At 39.6% G+C, this 20,718-nt stretch overlaps 1 protein-coding gene across 1 annotated transcript in view; it reads left to right on the top strand.

Annotated features, from left to right (window-relative positions):
• Positions 1–20,718, top strand: part of LOC111265324 (visual pigment-like receptor peropsin) — a 36,701-nt gene that overhangs the window by 10,820 nt on the left and 5,163 nt on the right. Inside the window, exons 3-5 of the mRNA XM_022841916.2 lie at positions 1,972–2,126; positions 2,575–2,665; positions 4,270–4,531. Coding sequence (XP_022697651.1) covers positions 1,972–2,126; positions 2,575–2,665; positions 4,270–4,531 — 508 coding nt within the window. The remainder of the gene's footprint in view (positions 1–1,971; positions 2,127–2,574; positions 2,666–4,269; positions 4,532–20,718) is intronic.

Below are 20,718 nucleotides of genomic sequence, written 5' to 3'. Positions count from 1 at the left end.
GCTTCCTTATCTCTTCGCCACGAGAAGTATTTTCATAAAAATCACAAGGGAAAGTTTTCGATCAGTTGTTTCAATGTTTGGATATGTCCGTTTATTGAATTTATATATATATATATATAGAGAGAGAGAGAGAGAGGGATTTTGATAAAATGTTACACTGCGAACGATAGGTCTCAAAACAGTTGCCTCCATGCCACATCATTTTCTTATAAGCTAACATCGCAGTTTAAAGACCAACTCACTGAGTGTTAGTGATTGGTCGGAATTTTAAGGGAATTAGCCAGATTTTTTAGCCCGCTTTCGGCCTGGAATATCTAAACCCAAATGCTGGCTCTGGAGCCCTTTTATAACATGATTATAAAAGTTGAGAAGTATAGGTACTCAACCTCGTAACCATCCAGACGCCATATATGTCCTGTTGCCCTTACCTCATTTGATCCTCACTAATACTTACTTGTAAGAAACACGTTTGTAATAAAAATATATGCATTATCATTCGACGTGGGATTGTTTTCGGATGTTTTAATATGGCCGTTGACCCTTTTCCTTACGCTATATAACCCAGGCTTGACTTCAATCGGGGTGAAGACCTCTAAGCTAGTTTTTTTTTTTTTTTTTTTTACAAAAAGCAAATTCACTTAAATATCTCTCAAATAATTTGATCGCTTACCTGCAGACTCTACAATAATGCAATATAAAGCGTATTTTCGATGTTCATTTAAATAGTTTCTGAAAAGCAAGGAACTCTTATCACCAGCCCAAGTTACATAGCTAAGACCAAAGTGAAGCAACGCAATTCTCGATACGCCGCTTGATTAGCAGCGCCTACTGATGCTCCATTGACGTCTACGCACAATTCAGTCGACCACATTATACCATTTGCTAATCTGTAATATCTTAGGACAGCTCTTCTCCGTGCCGCGTAACCTAAACGTAAATTGTTCTACCTCAATTGGTTAATATGTTAATATCGAGCAACAGCTTCGAAGGACCTAATAAGATTTAAAGAGCTACTTTATACCTTAGATCAGCCCGATACTCGACTGTTTCGTATTAGGTACCAACTAATCAATAGAAACATATTCAATTAGTAAATATAAATACTGTAATGTCAGTCTCAATAAAGAGTGCTGTTCTGTTAAGCGACATATGTATGACATAGTGTTTGCTACCATGACCTGTGAATGGTGACCGACAAACCCTATAAGGCGGAAATGAACTCATAAGTCCTAGTAAAATACGCCACGCGCTCAAATGCTGTCCTTCAAAAGCGTGTTCGCAAAAACGTGAGCGTTCTTTGTGCTACATGTATAAACACATAAAGAGCATCTTATATCTTCATTACTTTCTCTACCTTAAATTTGCAATATTAGTATGTGTATACATATACACAGAATTTCGACATGCGGCTTCGTGCCAGTAACCGAAAACCCTCTTGAGTTACTTATGAAAATGTTTTCTGTGAAAAATATTTTTCTGAAAAGTATACTGCTTCAATTGGTGAAACAAATGTGTATGTTACCGGGTCGTGATATCAAATTGGCGCAATAAAATTAAGGTAACTCGATTTGTATATCTTGTCCGAGTATCACATCACTTTATACTGCGTCCTCTTAAATGAAGTGTTTTAACCCGCAACTGATTTTCGACTCTGATTTCCTGTACGGTAAATTAGCTCGTATCTCAGCCGCGACGTACTATTGACGGGGATTACCCGCGAAAATATCGACACATAGTTAAGCCCACCTCAGTTTTCCTCTGAAATCCGCAAGAAGCAGACGCATATTGCGCAATGTTAGCTATACTGTGAGGTGTAATACGCCATGTTTCTTTCCATCAGTTATCAATTATCCGGCATATTGCATCAGTGAGATATCGATACACGATGCCCGTGCCGCTTATCGACGAATTGTTCGTTGCAATGGTGCGTCCACTTAATTAATCAAGGTCAACGCTCGATTTGATTTTCAGATGGTTGTACGGGGCCCTAGGGTGCCAGATATATGGGTTTTGTTGTTTTTTATTTGGGACAGCTCACATTGGCACTCTGTCTCTTCTAGCTTATGAGCAATACCGGACCATCTCGAGAATGCGGCCGGACGCAGCGCCTTCGCAAAGCTACCTCGGTTAGTTATCCGATCGACGTTGCATGCGTACGTAATACCTTGCAAAAAGTAGTCGATAAATATCAAACATATCGTACACTTCTATCATCCAATTATTTAGAGTCATGTACGTGCGTGCCCTATCCCTGCATGCTTGCTCTGTATATTAGCTTAAACAGACTCTCTATTTAGGAGAACTGGAGGGGATAATCATGGCTTCGTGGCGCTTTATGTTAAACAGGGCTTTTGCAGTGATTCGCCCTCGTAACCAGATCGCTGTGCCGTATTTTTCGCTAGGCAAGATTCAAAAATTGTTAATTCACTGCCAAGTTCGTGTGCATACGTATAGACGTACATGTTTACGGTTTCGACAAAGAAATCGTCTAAAAAATAACATCGTAATTGTACAGCCATTGCCATTACCATAATCTACCTATTTCTCTTGTATCCGGTCGTACGTTGTACGAAGATCGCTTACAGCGTACGTATATCTTCTACGCAGTACTAATTTGGACGTTTGCGTCGATTTGGGCTACACCACCGTTGTACGGTTGGAGTCGGTAAGTTCACAAGATAAAAAAAAATATACTCTGAAAATAATAACTAGAGATCGGATAGCAATAAAACATTGATTAACTTACGGTCGGACACCATTTTTACTCATGCAGGAAACAGTAGAGGTTTTCAAATGTTAGATGTGTACTTGTACAGGGAGAGGAAAATTATTTCGCAAAAATGAGTCATTCACAGGGATTTTATGTTGCATCACTACAGTGGGATATGGCATATTTACACATCCACAAACGGCGGTATAACGGCATCATTAGACGTTAGAATGTGTGATGGCAAATTACTTATTTGGCCTAGTTTTTGTGGTGGCCAATGATGGTGGATTAGGAACCTTCGCCTATTTGATAGGCCATTAGTCTGAGCGCATTGGCCAAAATGGCGACTAATTGTTTTAAACGATATTTCGTAAGCTGTATCGACTGTCTATTTTGTAGGCTTTACTCACAATTTCAACGCGACGAAACGGAGGTAAACTTGATATGTGTAAACTAGCCGACAAACTCATGCCTTTTTACTTCAGCCTCAATGCGTAATAGAGCTTCCTCTTCGTTACCTTCTGGATATTCAGATCTTTACTACACAGAGCTAACAGATGCAAATACCAAGCTCTTGTAAACAGCGTCGACCCTCTACATAATCCACAGCTTGTTCAAGGTGGCATCTCACCGAAAATCGATGATTGCAGTTCTTATAAAACATATAAAACTCACTCTGGTTCCATTTGATTTATTGGTTTATATAGCTTGTCCATCGTTTATGAATTTTGCGAGCGGCTGGGAACTGAAGCTCCTACTCTAGCCAAAAGCTATATCAAGTATTAGGGTAATCGAGATCAGAAAGCTCTGCAAGTACAATACCTTTATCGAACTAGTTTGTCGAATTTGAGCCTATGCCTTGATTCACAGCATGGGGCATCCACTTGAAAGGATATCACAGAAGGACTGAGAGGCAGACCTGAACTGCATATGACCTAGTCGAGAGAGATAACGCACTGAACCAGTTACATGGGTTAGATTTGTTAGATCGACATCGTTAGATTGGGGCTCAACATTAGCACGCTCTTGCAGCGACCACATCACCCGCTTCTTCAATATTCTGTATGTATGATTCTTGTTGAAATCCCCATTAACTAGATACTGGCTAAGATATTTTCGTAATTATAGTTTGACGATTTAAGCAAAGCTTGTTGACTGTCAGAGACGCTGACAATTTCCACAATGCACATGCAAAGATACTGTGTAGAAAGACTACCATATGAGCAATCGGATAACTTTCCAGTACCCCACTGTTGCAACTACGCCTTCTCCGAAGGCAGAAATTTTTCCAAAAAGCGAATCTGTCTGATCTTTTACTACTGACTGAAAGTAACCACGAGAACGATGTTCAAGAAGAAGAAACGATCAGAGAGACACAAGTAGTTTATTTCGAAGTTAGGCAAACATCATAGCGTTAGAATTTGCCGCATTGTTTTACAGCGAGGTACTTTAGTGTGTTAGCTTCATATTGATATTTTTTGTTTCCGAGCGAACCGATATAACAAGAACACTGATATTGCTACTCTGTTTTTCTATGGCTGTTCTTTGCTGTCCACCAGTTACTCGCTGACGCCGTTTGGAACAGCGTGCACAATCGACTGGAGACGAAATACATATGAATATAAAACATATATTATAGCATATTTTATCGGTGGATACATACTGCCATTTTCGTTAATTATCTATTCATTTCGGAAAATGATTCTAATGAAACGGGCCTATCGGACGGAGTTCGCACGACGATCAATAGGAAGCTCGCAAAGCCAACAGCCCGCCATTATCGACACGCTTAAGCAGCAACGAGAAGAAGACCTCACCATGGTGAGTAGCAAATCGTTCGTTTGAATCTAAGCTCAACCCGGGAACAATATGGCAAAGAAAGCCTAATTAAAAACGCTCAGTTAAGTGATGATGCACAACTAGCTGTTGCATGCAAAACGTAAAAAATGTATGCTAAATATTGTTTTGCGCTTGATAAATGTCTCTGGTGCGAGTACTAATCGTTATGATCTACTCCTTAATTCCTTATTGACGGTCCGTGTATAAATTTCGATTATTATAAAACTTCGTAAATTTTTGGTCTTCAATGTGGCTTGTGATCATCTCGTATATGAGGTCCTTTTTACTATAAATCTTCAATTGTCAGGTTAGCAACAAAATAATGTTACAGGCAAATAGTTCGTCAACAATTCTTGCAAAAAGAACTTTTTCAAGCTTTTATGAATGTCGTCGTACATAGCGGTGCCATTCCGACAGACTCGTGCATATGTGTTCTTCTATGTGTGAGTGGACGGGTCAGTAACGGTCTCAAATAAGGCATGCCACCTCCACTTATGAATGCTCTCCTACTCCTAACGTTCTCCTAACGATGATAACATAGAAAGCGTTTCTCCGTCAGTTGCGCGTTCGTTCTATAAGGAATAAGCTTCCCGTCGAGCAATCCTTGACGTTATATACTTTGCAAAGGCCGCTGGACCTACTTGACAAAGGTGACACATTACTTGAGTTCCGTTCATCTGTTCGGCCACGCGGTGCTTGGAACGGATCGACGATAAAAGCTCGTAACAAAGCACCGGACATCTGTATTAAGAGCGTTTTGATCGTTCAATCGTTATGAGTTTGCGTAAGAAGCTTAGTAAGCAAACTAGTATCGAGCGTGTCTATCATGATGCGCTAAAATTAATCATTGATCGATCATTAAATCTTTATTCAAAACGTTGAGCTATAAGAAGAATATATACGATGCTGTAATACTTCATAGAGCTTTCAGTTTATAGGCCTAAGAATCGACGTAACTCTTCACAGTGCCCTTTACTTTAAACATGATCTTCTCATCCACTGTGCGCTTTATAAAGCCGCGTATCCACGTACCTACTCTTAACTTATCTTTGATTTGTCTCTTACTTAAAGTTATCTAGAATCTTGGACTCGTTTCACTTGAAAATCGTCGGTACTATATATAGTTGTAGGATCTTCGTGTATAATATATTGAAACACAGAACTGGTTCCCAACTTTCCAACGGTGCATCGATTCCGTTTTAAGCTAATGCTAGGTCGACGTTAAATTCTACTGTTAAAGCTCGCGAACAACTTATGGTTATATGTTCAATCAAATTTTGGTTCCGGAGACAATTCAAGAGTTATAAAGCTTTATATGAGCTTCACAACGATTTTTAAAAAAATACTATACGTTACTGTGCAGTAGTGTACAATATTGTACATGCTTTTCGCAGGTTTCTTATCATTATAAATATTGTGCTCAACGTAAAAAAATATAGAAAGGTAATAGGAAAAGTTCAACTATTATATACATATTTCTACGAGGCTAGTAACTACTGTTAGTCGGGTCCTTAGCTCCTTTTTTAAGTAGTTTTAAAAAGAGCTTTCTATTGAAGTTATTTCGTTATAGTAACTATCTGCACTGATACACACAAACATTCCATTCAATATCCAGCAAAAACCAACATATATATTAGAATCATCGAAAAAACGGTCCGTGTATAAATTTCTATTATTATAAAACTTCGTAAATTTTTGGTCTTCAATGTGGCTTGTGATCATCTCGTATATGAGGTCCTTTTTACTATAAATCTTAAGATTCTGCGGTAGAGTTGATTCCAAAACGATTTTTGTTCCTTATCTCCATGTAAGCCCGAATCATCCTTTTCCTTGCAAGAGTGCTTTGTAGAAAAGTGCCGCAACACGCTGACGTGTGTCAGAAATCACGCTAAAAAGATAAATAGCAATTTCAGCTAACTACTGACATTTTAAAAGATCTAGCCACCATCAAATGCAGGGCATTCAGATACAAGCCCCTAGAGTCTATTACTTAAAACTTCCAGTTCCACTTAGTTTACGCGAACTTAGAGCTAAGGCAGAGAACTATTTGGTTTATGACTGGCTAATACACCCATTTACAAGCAGAATAAGGACAGATGCTCTAAAAAAAATAATTTGCAGTACCGGGAGGCGCCTCACAACCGACGCGGAATGAACAATAGACTTGGGCCTGAACGCTGCTCTCTCTTCTGGACCAGCTACGATTCCCAAACTCTATAAATGCATGGAGGAGTCCCTCCCACAGCAAAAACTCACAACAGGGTCAACAGTTTACCAAACAGTTCACAGAGCGTCAACCCTAAATTTAAGAAGCGAAACCCTGCAAAAACCACTGAGATAATTCGTTGCAACTGTAAAAAGAAGGGCTGAAAACAATTTTAATGGGCGAACCACTGTAAAATGTTAACCAACAACGTCGAGGCTCACAATATCAAATTTATACGGTATTTTGAGTTTTGACTCGTGAATAGTACCACATATAAAAGATATTTCGTCCCATAATGTAAAAGTGTGCGGCCGTTGAGATGGTCGACCTCTACATCCTAAAAGCGGTCAATAAGGGCGTCATTCTTTCGACAATCTACTACGCCCATCGTACGAACCCTTAACAGCCTAACATGCACCGCAAACGCGAAAGTAATTGATTTCGATTGGACAGGTAGAATAACGGTAGGATAAAAGTATTAGCGGAGATTTTAATATAATATTAAACCTAAGCACTGAATATGCCCGAAGAGAATGTTGTTGAGGATCCGGATCTTGAAGCAAATGACCCAGTATATCCAACGCTAGCATACCTGCTCAGACACCGACACATTACAGAAAAACGGATTCATAGTAAACCACAGAGAGAAGATATCCCACACAAAAATAATTTGGTTAAAACATGTTGTGAATAAATAATGCAAATAACAAAAGTAACTATGCAGATCAAAACCTTAACTCCTGGGAAGTGCCAAACGTTTTGTATGCCTCGGAGACGAGTTTCGAAGATATTTGTAAAGGTAGTCCTGAGAGCCAAGAACGAACCTCCAGGTGGCGTTTTCCAATTTCTCAGTTGGGTCCGGATAATGAAACTGGAAAAGATAAGCAAATTTCGCTACGACGCAGGCCAAATTTAGCGATGTTAAAACAAGGAAAATATTGGTTGACACTACATATAGCTTTAAATTCTATTACTCTGAGTTTCATTACTTTTACATCAACACAACGGATAAAAAGAAAACAAACCGCTAGTTGGGAAAAGCAGATACCGAATTGATGTGAACAAAGAGAACAAATTATGGTGGACAAATTAAAAATATGATATTTCCCAAATTTGGCTCAATGGGGACACAACACATAAGAAAGTGAATTAGAACTTAATAAAAATTGAAAGCCATAACTCCAGTAATACTGAGAATATTAACTGGAGTACCGATAGCTCGAGCAGGTAGACCGAAGAAAAGACACGAGCGACATAAACTGGTGCCGTTAGCTAAATCAATTTTTCGTCATTCTTGCGTCTTAGGGCAAGGTTTCCTCATCTGTGCAAAAGAAAACCCGCCCTAAACCGTAAGAAGGCATAGGTTCCATGGAAACCAGTTGCGAACCCAGCTCGATGATGTACTTGTGCTGGAAAGTATAGGCTGAATGATAGAGATGGTGGTTGCGGATGCAAAATTTCGGAAAAAACCAGTAGAGCAATGACACCGAACTGAGAAAAGTTTAACTCCGAATTTAATCGCTAGATTCAGCGACCATTAAGATAACGGTATACTATTGTACGCAGTTCGACGTCGCGTAGGTCATCCCTGACTCTGACCGGTTAACAGTGTAGACCAGCTTTCCTGTCTCAATTTAATATAGCTGTTACCGTTTTAAAGAAAACTTCGACAGTGGTTCCTTTTTCATTCACCTGTTCACCAATTGTAGCTATACATCATAGGCTCTGAATACATCATTTTTTTAAGAGCATGAAAAATGATATATATGAGATCAGCTTACTGCCTAGCAGTATTACCCTGGTGAACTTTACTAGCGACATTTGGTCAATGCGGATGTATACGTTCCACAATGATAGAATTGCGTCTCACAAAGAATACGATGCTTACTAGAATCAAAATACGAAAAGTATTTAAAAAAAATACGAGTATTGCTAACACACACCCACCCTACTAGGCTACGAACAATACATCACTATGTGCCTATAGTAAAAGTAAAAAAAGCAGAAAATACGGAATGTATCCCGTAGGCCATAAAAGATAAAGGCCACACATCGTCCTTAGTTCGTATAGTATTCTGAGCGATATATTTATGTACGTATATACGATCGTTTTATCCTACATATGTCTTCTTCTGTTAGCCAAGAGTATTTGTAGAGTTGATAAGTAGCGGATAACGATAGAGTGTGTCTTTTGAAGACGGATATTCCATTAGTCAAACATGCTAGAACATTATTGGTTGAAAACACAGGTAATACGTGATACATATAGAATGTGAACAGCATGACTGAACGCCGTACGTAACCTAGATTGAAACCGCGTCGCTTGCCTATGGTGACCTGTTGGCATGTTTTAAAGAGCTAAGGAAGTTTAACGGACTTTGGTCCGTAGTAAAGTAGGAAAGTTTTTTTTTCTTTGTTTTTCTTTTTTTCGCAAGATTCAAGCCTTGTGTATATCGTTCGTGCTTGCACTCCAAACTCGGTTGAAGCTTGAAGGGATAGAGAACTCCCGCACAGCAATGCTCTGGGCTCAACTGCGATCATCTACAACATCTATAGGCGTGTCTGTCTATACAGAAGCGTGAAATGCGACGGCCTTCTATAGAATAGGATGCCCGCAAGGCATAGAATAGGAGGCGCGCAAATACAGCAAGCAGACACACGGACGCCCATGAGAGCCTATGAGGCTACAAAAGTTATTGAACTGCTAACTTCAGTCGATGACGATATTGCTTTTCCTTTAAGCATCGATATCTATTAAATTAGTTCGACGGCTTAATTTGCGCGCTTTCCGGATCAAAATCCCTAAAGATACCTGGTTTTGCTCATCTGTCTCTTATATACCTACAGTTCTTCTATATATAGGCTAGTTCCTCTCCGATTTACTTTGCCTGTTATCGAAGGTAAACGACATTCGGCATTCCGTCGATGCCAGTATTTCTACGACGTATCCTGCATCTTATAGAAGCATCACGCCCAAATCCGATTTACATGTTTGGCTTATTTGCTCAGTTGAAATAATCACCTTCCCGAGCCTGGCTGCACGAGTCACGAAAGTGAACAGGCTGACAAAAGGAGCTAAGACGAACAGTTAATTTATGTTAGCTTATCCGTTAACGAAAAACACGTAAAATATAAAATTTGTAAAGTGTCTTGGGAGATTATTTTTCGTAGCGTCCGCATTGTCCGATAGGTAATGAGCAAGGGCGGCGATGATCGTCCTAGTGCAATTAATGGTGGCAGGAAAATTGAAGCTGCGGGGTTTACCTACTGAGCCTTCGCCCAGGATGTTGTCGCAGCTACCATGAAACCACCGAATGAGTAGCATTGAACGCCTGGTTAAAAGTGATTCCCAAAATTTCAGATTTGTTTGTAATAATCTTTAAATTTATACCTAGCAAACAAGTTATCGATGCACTGCACTGCGGACTCTGAGCACTTTCAATGATAACCGGATAATCTGGAGACTGTCTGCCAGGAAACTTTATTCCTCGATGATTTTATTGTTACTTATAAACTCATAATGAAGGCTGCACCCCATCAGCCAGTCACACCGTACTATCAGGGTCGTTCCGTTTAGCTCAACGAACCCTCTGAAATTGCTCCAGCGCCTTCAGTATGCACCCTCGGCTACCTACCTAAGTCTAGGTTGAATTTTTTTAGGTGAAGTCGACGTTTGATGCGTAGCAATCCAGAAACCAGACAGACAGCATCTACTTCCGGTACAATGTATTTACCTAAAGTCTGATGCAATGCACACTCTTCTATAGAACTATGATTATTTAAAACGCATCGCGAAATAGAATCGACGAAGAGGTAACAGAGTAAAGCAAACACGCTCTACCTTCAAGATTTAGCTGGCAAACAATGAAAGCTTCATCTTTCCTTACGAAGAAAGCATTAAATTAGTGCTACATTTATCCATAAGCAAAGAGTGATTCTCAAATTCAGTTTTCTTCTCCACGACATAGATTATCTCGACATTAAAATAACACTATTTCCAAACGGTTATTGTCGTCGAAGCACTACAGATAGGTATTTGTTTTGAGCAATTTTTGCCAATGCGTCTCATTTGCTCAGAGTGCCTATTGCCCAAAATGTTACCTTCGGACTAGATCACAGATAAAGAACTTCGCCCCCTAAACATAATACCGGGACAACGTAGCCTTTACCTGGGATGATATCCCTCCGGAAAAACAAGTGGTCGCAGATGCTGTATTTCGGCCAGTCCGATAGACGTTTCAAGTCTGAGCATCTTCAACTGTGCAAAACTCAGACACATCGCTTACTCACCAGTGCTAATCTTATTCACGCGACTCGTTAAGGTTACCTAAATATTGATAGAATCCTAGCTTAACCAGGTACATCAAATACTATCTGATATGGTTGAAACATTCTGCTTAAAAATCATTGGAAGGCCTATAGCCTGTGGACACCGAATCCAAGATGTCAATGGCATATCTTATAAACACAAACGGCGAACCAATATATAAGACAGTGGTACCAGATAGAGCGAACGGGGCACGCCGCCGATGGGGCATTCCGAATGCCATGTTCGAGTGACACTAGTTACTAGTGAATTAATCGAGAATATATTCGAGACAGCAGTACATTATAAGAAGTCAACTACCCGAGTTTGAGATTAAAAAAAGGAAGCCGAAATGAATAAATAAGCACTAATTAAAAAAAGTTATGCAGAAATAATACCGTTTGCTAATGACAACGATTTTACTCAAGGTATCTACCATAAACGCTAGAGTAAGCACAGGTAGTTTTTATTCAAAAGCACATATACGATAAGTAAAGAAGCTGTAGGAGCACCGAAACATCCCACGAACGTCCCGAAACAAGTAGACCCAATTTTAGTGAAAACAAAAACAAACTAAAAATCCAATGAAAATGAAGTGAAATTTTAAATCAAGACCTTTAACTGTGAATGATGAAAATGATGATCTGGCAAGAAGACACTGAAATATTTTCTTCGATCAATGCACGACGGTAAAATGAATTGACTGCGTAGGTATACTCTAGATTTAGGTTACTAATACGACCGCTATTTTTCTCAGGTTTGCTTAATCTCCCGCTCTCTTAGCAAACGTCAGGGTCATTTCTTGTTAAGGAAACGCCAATAAATTTTGCTTTTGTTTCGTTGAACACCTGATAGTTTGATATTGGCGCATTTTTCGCTGACGAGGATACATGTAAATAGTGAAAATCCAGTAAATGGTGAATCATTTAGCTCGTCCGAAAAAAATTCCGCATATATCGGGCAATCTTTATCGGTCCCGAATAGATTACAAAGCGTCTTGAATACTGAGCAAGCTTCTATAGAAATGATTTTGTTCACCTTCTACGCGCCAGTGATAATTGGCTATATTTCTATGTTATGTTGTGTTACCAATATCAACTCGAAACAATCCTTCTGCTTCGACCAATGGACCTTTCTAGTACATCATGCGCGATGCTATCTATCAAGCGTTTGGCGCCATGTTAAGGAGCTGCAGCCAACAACGGACGGGATGTCTAGCAGAACGTAATGAAGAATCCCGGAGCGTCTACGTGCACCGCTCTCATAAGATTCTGGACGACCATTTCGTGACGAAGAACCGCGGGCAAAATGGAACCGCTATGTGCCGTTTACAGACCATTTTTATAGCAGGTCATTTCAATACAATATCGCTGCTTACACAGGCTACAGAAACGCTGGCGTACAAGTATCGATTTAGAAAGCGCGATTCGACTATAGGCTGGCTCATTGTAGAACAAGTTTCCATTTGCTTCTATGCATGCGGCTCGATCTACTATTACTTTCTGCGTTTCGGAGTTAGAATCCACTTAAAAATATAATATGGCCTAAAACATTCGCTGGCGTGAACTCAGGACAAGATTTGAGCTTGCTACGCTAAATGGACGCCTTTGTATGTTACACGCTGTCTCCTTCCATGCCAGTGAAAATTTTCGTTGACGATAGTAAACAACTATGGGCCTGTTTATAAGAGAGCGTAACACACAGGTTTCGGTCCAGTTTTTCGGATGGACCGAAACCTGTTTGTTGAGAAATGCAAAGAGCCGATACTGTATACAACGGTATAAACCCCAGGCCCAAAAGTGCAATACAGAGCATTCTTAGAACAAAATTAAACCGCTCCGTACGGCGGAACAAGCCAGTTTTATTTGACGGATCCTTTTCAATCAAGCGCCCTAGCTCGCACGATGAACAGATTGATATATATATCCGAGTGAAGACTAATCAGTTATACAGCTTATAAGAATAGTTAACGTATTTATAGGACAAGTTATATATTAATGTAACAGAAATCATTTTTAAATAAAATCCATGCTTTACCTTTAAGCGTACGAATAAAGTGATGCTTTTAAGATCGGGGATATCTGCGAACAGAGTTACAAAGTAAATTTTGGCACATTTTGAGTTACAAAGGACATTTTGGCGAAATTCGGTACGGCGGAACTCTTGCGATCCGTTCAATGTGGGGCTGATATGCCAAGAAAAAGGGTGTCGTGCATAAAGTTGATGAATTGTATCAGAACATTTTATTAGGGTGTTAACTTGATTATAGCGTAGAAGAATGGAGGGCACGTCAACCTGAATTTACTATCATCTCGTTTCGTCACGTTGCACTTATACATCTTGGTCCAGCAGACACGGTTTGTCTATCGTTATCAATGTGCCTGTGCATGTGTAACCAAAGCCTAGGGCATCGCTGGCGCAAGCCTAGGACATGTGAGCTGAGAACCAACATGACTCAACAACGGACTCGCTTATAAACGTCTGCTATAGAGAGTTGAACGACACTGTAAGGGGAACGCGTCTAACCTGGTTCTAAAGACCTGACTTGTTTGGCTGTATGAACTGATATTAGTGTATTGTGATGAGTTAGACAGAGGCGCTCATACGGTCACGCGACCCAAAGCAGCTTTTAACTAGATCTGCCAACGGTTTCAATTAGAGAGACTTTAACAGAGGTAGCGGTTTCTTCCTGTTAGCAAGAAAGAAACAAATTGACTCATTACAATCTCACGCGCTATGATAAATGGTCGAGTTGTAGGTGTTGCATGTAAATGTCTACGTTTCGTCATTCGGATGCCTGTGAATACGTGTATAGTCTTGCTTACATCATGAGATCATCATTAATCGTGAAAAGCCTGGTTAGCTAACTTCGAAAACGATCACGGCGTTACCATATAAGAGAGTGACCATTTGATGTATTATTTAGAATTTCGTCTGCAAGAGGCTGACCATCGCCAGTAGCTTATCGCCATATTGTGTTGTAAAGCCTATAGAGCTTCGTTGGATTCGTTTGCAAGTAGTTGTTTATGTCTCGTCAAAAGCATCTGCCTTATGGTTTCGGAAAGAGGCCATTACGATGCTGATAAACTAACGTAGTCCTATAGCGCCCAACAAAACCATGTGGCTATAGAAGCATTAAGCGTCCTGTTTGAAAGGAATTACCGTAGAAAGAAGTACGTAGTCGTGTCATTTTTTTGTAAGCTCACTATTTAATGATTTTAAGTGGCAATTATTCTTTCATGTAAAAGAATCGCTTGATTTCAACAAGCCCCTGTCTTGTGGCTTGTGGCTGGATTTGATAATGACCTCCACATGCGGGGGAAGCTCAACTCAAAAAATCTAAGCTGACCGTCCCGTTCCGAAATATTCTGTGGATTCACCGATTGATCTTTGAAGTACAAGTAACACTACTCAATAATATCCTAAATTAGACTTAGGGTGAAATTCAAATTCGTTATATTCTATACCGTAAAAGCTAACTGTCTCACAGAGTCGTACATTGATCTGAGTTGGCTTTGGTTTCTTCCAGGAAGTCTGTTTTCTTTGTTCATCGCAATTGCCTTGTTTAGATATGTCGGTTTGTATTCAAGCTCACGGAAGCTGTAAATCGACTCTGTTTGTTGTGTGAGATTTTCACTGTTTGTTGTGACTGAACGTTAGAACGGAAATAGATGCCGTAATACGAAACTTTTCGCCAATGCGAGGAAGTATTTTTATGCATGGACTAAGAACAAACATCATTGAAGCCTAGAACTAATATAAATCCTAAACGGGAAACCTTTTCTTCGGTAGTAATGACGAGGAAACATATTTGTGCACAAATAGAATCAAGTCGAAGAAGAACAATTGACTATATGCATAATAAAGGACAGTTATACCTTACTCATACAGTTATTCGTACATAGTTTGCTTGCAAGAGATGCGTTACTACACATGCTAATTGGTCCGTAGTAACGTCTTCTATGTTTTTACGCGTCTGGTGCGTTCGAAGGAGTTCCAAATACTTTGCGAGGTCCTGACGCCTCCAGGATCAGTCTAAAGGATGATTTGAATCGTGGCATTATTCAAAGTGCGCCGACGTTTAATGCCATTGACTCATCGACTGGATCCAAAAATACACTGCTTACTATGCGCGCTCGTTAAGGGGATATATCAGTTCTGCAGCTTCATCCAGAGGTCTGACCAGCAGGTCCCTGCGCGTATGGACAAAAAATGCAAAGCTTTCGCAGTAGCACGGCGCCAATGTAGGGGTTCGTCACGCCGATTTCCCGCCACTCCTGCACTCCTTCGATCACTTAATGTAAAACGCCTACACCGACCAATCTTCAGTAGATGTATTAATATACGCAACTCTAGCGTATTACGAGAGATGATGCGTTCACATCTCGGGGTGGCACATGGAACTTTTACCTACTAGTCAACAGCAGGCCTGGTGAAAAACAAAATGGCCGCATTATGTCCCTTATATGACACGTACACAGTCCCGAACGCGAGTGCCTCTTTTCAAATGAATACGTTAAAACAACCTCCGTCACCCCTTACAGACTTTTCAAGGAATGATCCCAATTGCAAGTTACAGAAGTATTTATGGCAACACTGACGTGAAAGCAATAATAACAGACCCAGCACATTCTTATCTTAAGCAGCTATCGACGGGTCCCTCTTGAAGTATGCAAAATGCAATTATCTCGTGCTAAATATTCGTCATTAATCGAACGGAGTTCAATGTAGCGTCTGGCTTCCAAGTATCTACTAGATAGGTCGTACCGTCCTAAGGCCCATGCTTAGGCCAATTACCGTGTGTGTGTGTTATTAGCATTTGGCGTTCGTGTGAGTCTATGACAATTTAGAATCGCATAGAACATGCACACCGGCGATGTGGCGCTTCACACGCAACGAACGTGATCAGGGCTCTATGTGAAAACTGCCGGTAATTCCATGAGTGCATGATGCAATTTATTACCGATGATATGCTACATGATGTCTTTTGGTGAATACATTCCTCCTCTATTAGCGAAAAGTTCATCTAATTACTTTATTTGTTAGAACTTAAAAATCTCGGAATCGCATGGCCGTCCCTTTAGTTTGTTTCTGCTCGATAGATTCGCAAAACGGCTAGCATATAAATGTGATAGTATACAATATGGTATCACATTATTCAATAGAGAAGATCGTGACGAAATTCTGATAAAAAAAATGCACTAACATACCACGGAAGGGTCGCTGACTCCTCTATAATGAAGCCTAACATCCTTTCGAAGATGGGTTGCGTCAAATCTCAGGAAAGAGCCTACACGGCTATTAATATCGTCTATTTGGCATTGTAAATAGCCTTATACCTATGGAAGGACGCAGACATTATTGAGCTACGTAGAATAATGTCGACATTTAATATGTTCATATAAAACACATTATCTACAAAATATTATACTGCCTATAAAGATTTCATTACTGAACTCAATTATAATATCTATAATAACAAATATACTATAACACTAGTTGCACCTCTTTTGATTTAACATAGCTCCATTAAGCCTAAAATAAGTGCCGACTTGTGTTACACTTGACGGACCCGTGAACTTCGTCGCGCGTCCTTTTTTGATGTGACTAATTTCTCTCCCCTAGCAGTAGTTTGTAGTTTTCCGTATTGTTATCGATATCACATCACTAATAACGCCATTATACTATATCTGCTATATCTAAACATGACTGCTTGTGTCTCGAATAAGGGTTTTCGGACTTCATTAATTTTCTAGTCAATTAATTTCAGTGCTTTAGTTTATTAAAACTAAACACTTTGTCTAATTGTCGAATTGTACCCCGGCCAAACCCAACGGCTGTTTACCCAACCCAGGTTCGAACGCAGATCTTTGGTCGCCTTCGGTAATTGCGCTAACCAGATAGTAATATAAACACCAGTTTAGACGTCCGACGTCTAAAGCTATCCTATCACACAAAGCGTCGTAACACAGTTCGAATGCAGGGTTTTGCATGATATCCGGAATCCCAGAGTCAAAAAGCATAAAATCTGATAGCGTATAATGCAGGATAGTTGAACACCGTTCAAGCTTTTTTTTTTTGACACTTTACCCTAAACCGTGTCCGTTTGGCATCTTGGCCGATCTAAGAACGCTAATGTGACGTCGTGCTATCATTCGGTGAAACTCGTGAACTTGACAAAACATCAACTACTGCATCTTCCATTCTTTTTAATGAAATCATCAATTTTGTCTTTAGGTTGTACGCTCCAAACAGATACATTTAAATAGAACGCAGGATTACATTGCTTTTATTTTGATATCAATATTATGTGATTAACGTTACTTTCAGGCAGAACGAACCCAACAATTAGCTCAGGCAAGTAGTCCAATGATAAAATGTTACCTGCTGCGGTCCAAAGCGATTACTTTGCGAGGGCAATTCGGGATGTTACAGGCGGTACATTTTTATAATACGATTGATAGATCATGGCGCCGATAATGCCCATGACGATTATTATGCCCCTACATGTACGAAGTTTGTATTACAGCTTTTCTTATTTGCTGGTATGTTTTTTTGTCATTAGCGAACTGAAAAATATATTTTGGTACACTGTTAAGCCCAATTAAGCCTCCATCCACTTACTTCTCTATTCCATTCTGATATCCAGGCGCAACTTTCGTCCTTGTAACTTTCATGCTGGCACGTTTGACTTTTAACATCTTCATTTCTTTTTTTTTTATTTACTCGAGTATATTACACGTGGAAATCATTAGCAACTTATATTAATATAACTCGTTACTACGATGGTTAGCACAAAATTCGAAATGGCCATCTCTTTCCACGTGCAAAAATACTATGCCGATTCAAAAAATTGGCGCCAAATCATTCCAGATTGTAGTTCACTTCCAGAATTCTTATTCGAAGTGCAGATAAGGAAGGCTTAAATGTTTCTACGACACTACATTTCGGCTGACTCGATTTACGGGTATGTAATATTTGAAACACACTTTGTTTATTCATGTGAGATGATGCGAAGTGTCTATTTTACAGAATCTCTATCTACGTTGAGGAACTTGCACATAAGGGCTGGTTCTAGATCAGAGTTGTTTCATCCATGGTCGAACTGCCCTAAGATCTTTTACAATAGTTAGCCAAGGGCCTTAGGCCTAGCTGATCGCAATAGATATACATTTATTTTTAGATAGGATTAGCATAGGAGGAAATATCAGATGACTCAAATCGCAAGCCACGTCTTAACCACTCCAAAGACGCGGCGTTACTTCGTGACAGTATGTCAGATGCTACATCTTCTACCCTCCGATAAAACTATTAATTCTATTTTAAATTTAGATTTTGCTTCTATTTTTTAGCGAAATAACAATAAGTGTTTTCTGCTTAGCAGACCATATTTTCAATTGACAGTGTCAATTCCGTACAGCGGCACCAAATCATAGCCTGTATACATTGCAGATTTGACGAATACGCAGTGTCGGTATGCTGCTATCTCAAGCGCCGATGGGCACTAAATTTGGTATCTAATTGCCGTCTATGGTCCAGGCAGCCTGTAAATTGTATAGCTCCGACGCTAAAACTGTGTGCTTCGAATTCTCCAACTCCATCTTCAACGTTACCAATCTCTCAGAATTGCGTTAACCTGTAGTACAAAACCACTTAAAAAGGTGACGGTAAGGGCTACCTAACGATCCCTGAAGATATAGAAGCTACTGAACAGTAAGCCCTTTAGGGTGACTGCGACATATTGCGATACTGACGCATAAAGAGAGGTAAGACACAATGGGATTACAAGATAAATCTTTTTAACACTTTGCTCATATTTTGAAATCACCTTGGTATAGGGTTAAAAATCTGCGTTTACTAGAGGATTTGGTTGGAATAGGAACCAGCGATGGCTGTATGTCCATGATTACCATGGCAACCAGAGGACGCCGCCCGACGGGATACATATAGGGTATGAACGTCGTTTAACAATAAGTCAAGGATTAGTGATATCAACGGAATAAACAGAAAGAAACCTCTATAAGAAAAAAATGCACATAGACTACTGTGTTCGCTTCAAGCGTGACAAGCAACGTTGGGACACAGCATGAAATCTTTCCCACCATTAAATGTTTAAGTATAAGCTAGATAAATGGCTCAAATCAAATTGGATTAAAACGCTTCAATGCAAGCATATCCGAAGTGGGATACAAGTGTCAGTCGTAAGAAAAAATACACGTTCGGATGTTTATGATCCGTACAGGCTATAAAAAAGTGAACTCCTCGTTATTTCTTCACTTCCTCTCCTTTTCAGCATGTTTTATCTTATTACAATCTCCCGCTTAGTTTCAATATGCACAGTCCATATTTGCTACTTTCGTTACTATTAATAACATTACTGCCGTGCAAATTGCTATGAGATGGTTAGACGTAATCTCAGGACGTATTTCTGTGTATGTATACAAGCCTATAAAAGCACGACCACATGATCTGTACGTGCTGTATCGCTATAGAAAGGAAGCTTATTATAATTCGAACCCCCTGACAGCAGAAGAAATGATTTCAATAACAATTTTTCGATCCTGAGTCTTTGCAAAAAATTGCGACAGTCATTAAAGAGCTAGCAGCATTACTGTCTAGTAGATGAGCGCTCAGACCATCAATACCCGTCGAATCTCTGATAAAGATTTCAAATATATTCAATAGTTTTTATGTCTCTAGCCCAGTCTGTATATAAGGTGAACACGAAAACGATAATACATTGAATAGAATTTTTGTACAGTTTAAATTTGGATGATTTGAACACTTCGCAGATTAAGATATTCATAAGAAATGCTTTTCGTGGGAAATTAAGTAAATAAATAAATAAAATGAAATAAATAGTATGGCAAGCATATGTTAAAGCAAAATGCAAATTTTTCTGCATGTCCAGACCCAAAAAGCTTTTCGACATTGTAGCTCGAACCCAATATAACACCGAATAATATGCAACTCGCTCTCGTTTAGCTAACACTTAGATATAACTAGGCGCTAAAAGTAACATCCATTGGCATAGGCCGTTCATAGATACTATTCGGAATATTGTTTACATGCAAACCAAGCTGCTCCGATGCCTCTAATAGATAAACGCATTTATTTTCAAAAAAAAAAAAAAAAAAAACAGGAGGAAGTTTGCTTCGGGCATTTAGTTTGTTACCTGGCGGAGTGTTGGCGGTGGAGGGTGTAGCAACCGCTGTCGAATCGTCTTTTCATACGCGTACTTATTTCTGATGGGCCTGAAACCTTTTGTTTCAAGTTTTCCAGGAAAATTCTCTCTATCAAGAATACGTTCATGCAAAAAAACGGACCCACTGTATATAATTATGGATGTATTCGCATAGTAAGATTAGTTGGTTAGCAGATGTCACAATCGTAGATGTCAGCAGAAACGAGCTGCCAATATATGCCGCAGGATGAATTACTACGACAAGGCGGCGGCGCATCGTGAACGAGTACGAGCCATTATTGAGCTCAGTGCGTTTCAACGTTGTATATATTACTAGCGAAAGCTGTTGAAGCTTCATCCGCGGCTCAGAAGCAAGAGAAGTGGCGTGTAAGAAAAGCCTCACGGTGGACCGAGCGCCCTCTACCAATGCCATTATCACTGCTATATATATATATATATATTGGTAGAGGGCG

The sequence above is a fragment of the Varroa jacobsoni genome, unplaced genomic scaffold, assembly GCF_002532875.2.
Source record: "Varroa jacobsoni isolate VJ856 unplaced genomic scaffold, vjacob_1.0 scaffold_957, whole genome shotgun sequence".
Classification (NCBI taxonomy): Eukaryota; Metazoa; Arthropoda; class Arachnida; order Mesostigmata; family Varroidae; genus Varroa; species Varroa jacobsoni.
Note: the sequence above shows the minus strand (reverse complement) of the source record. Positions and strands in the feature narration are given on the sequence as shown.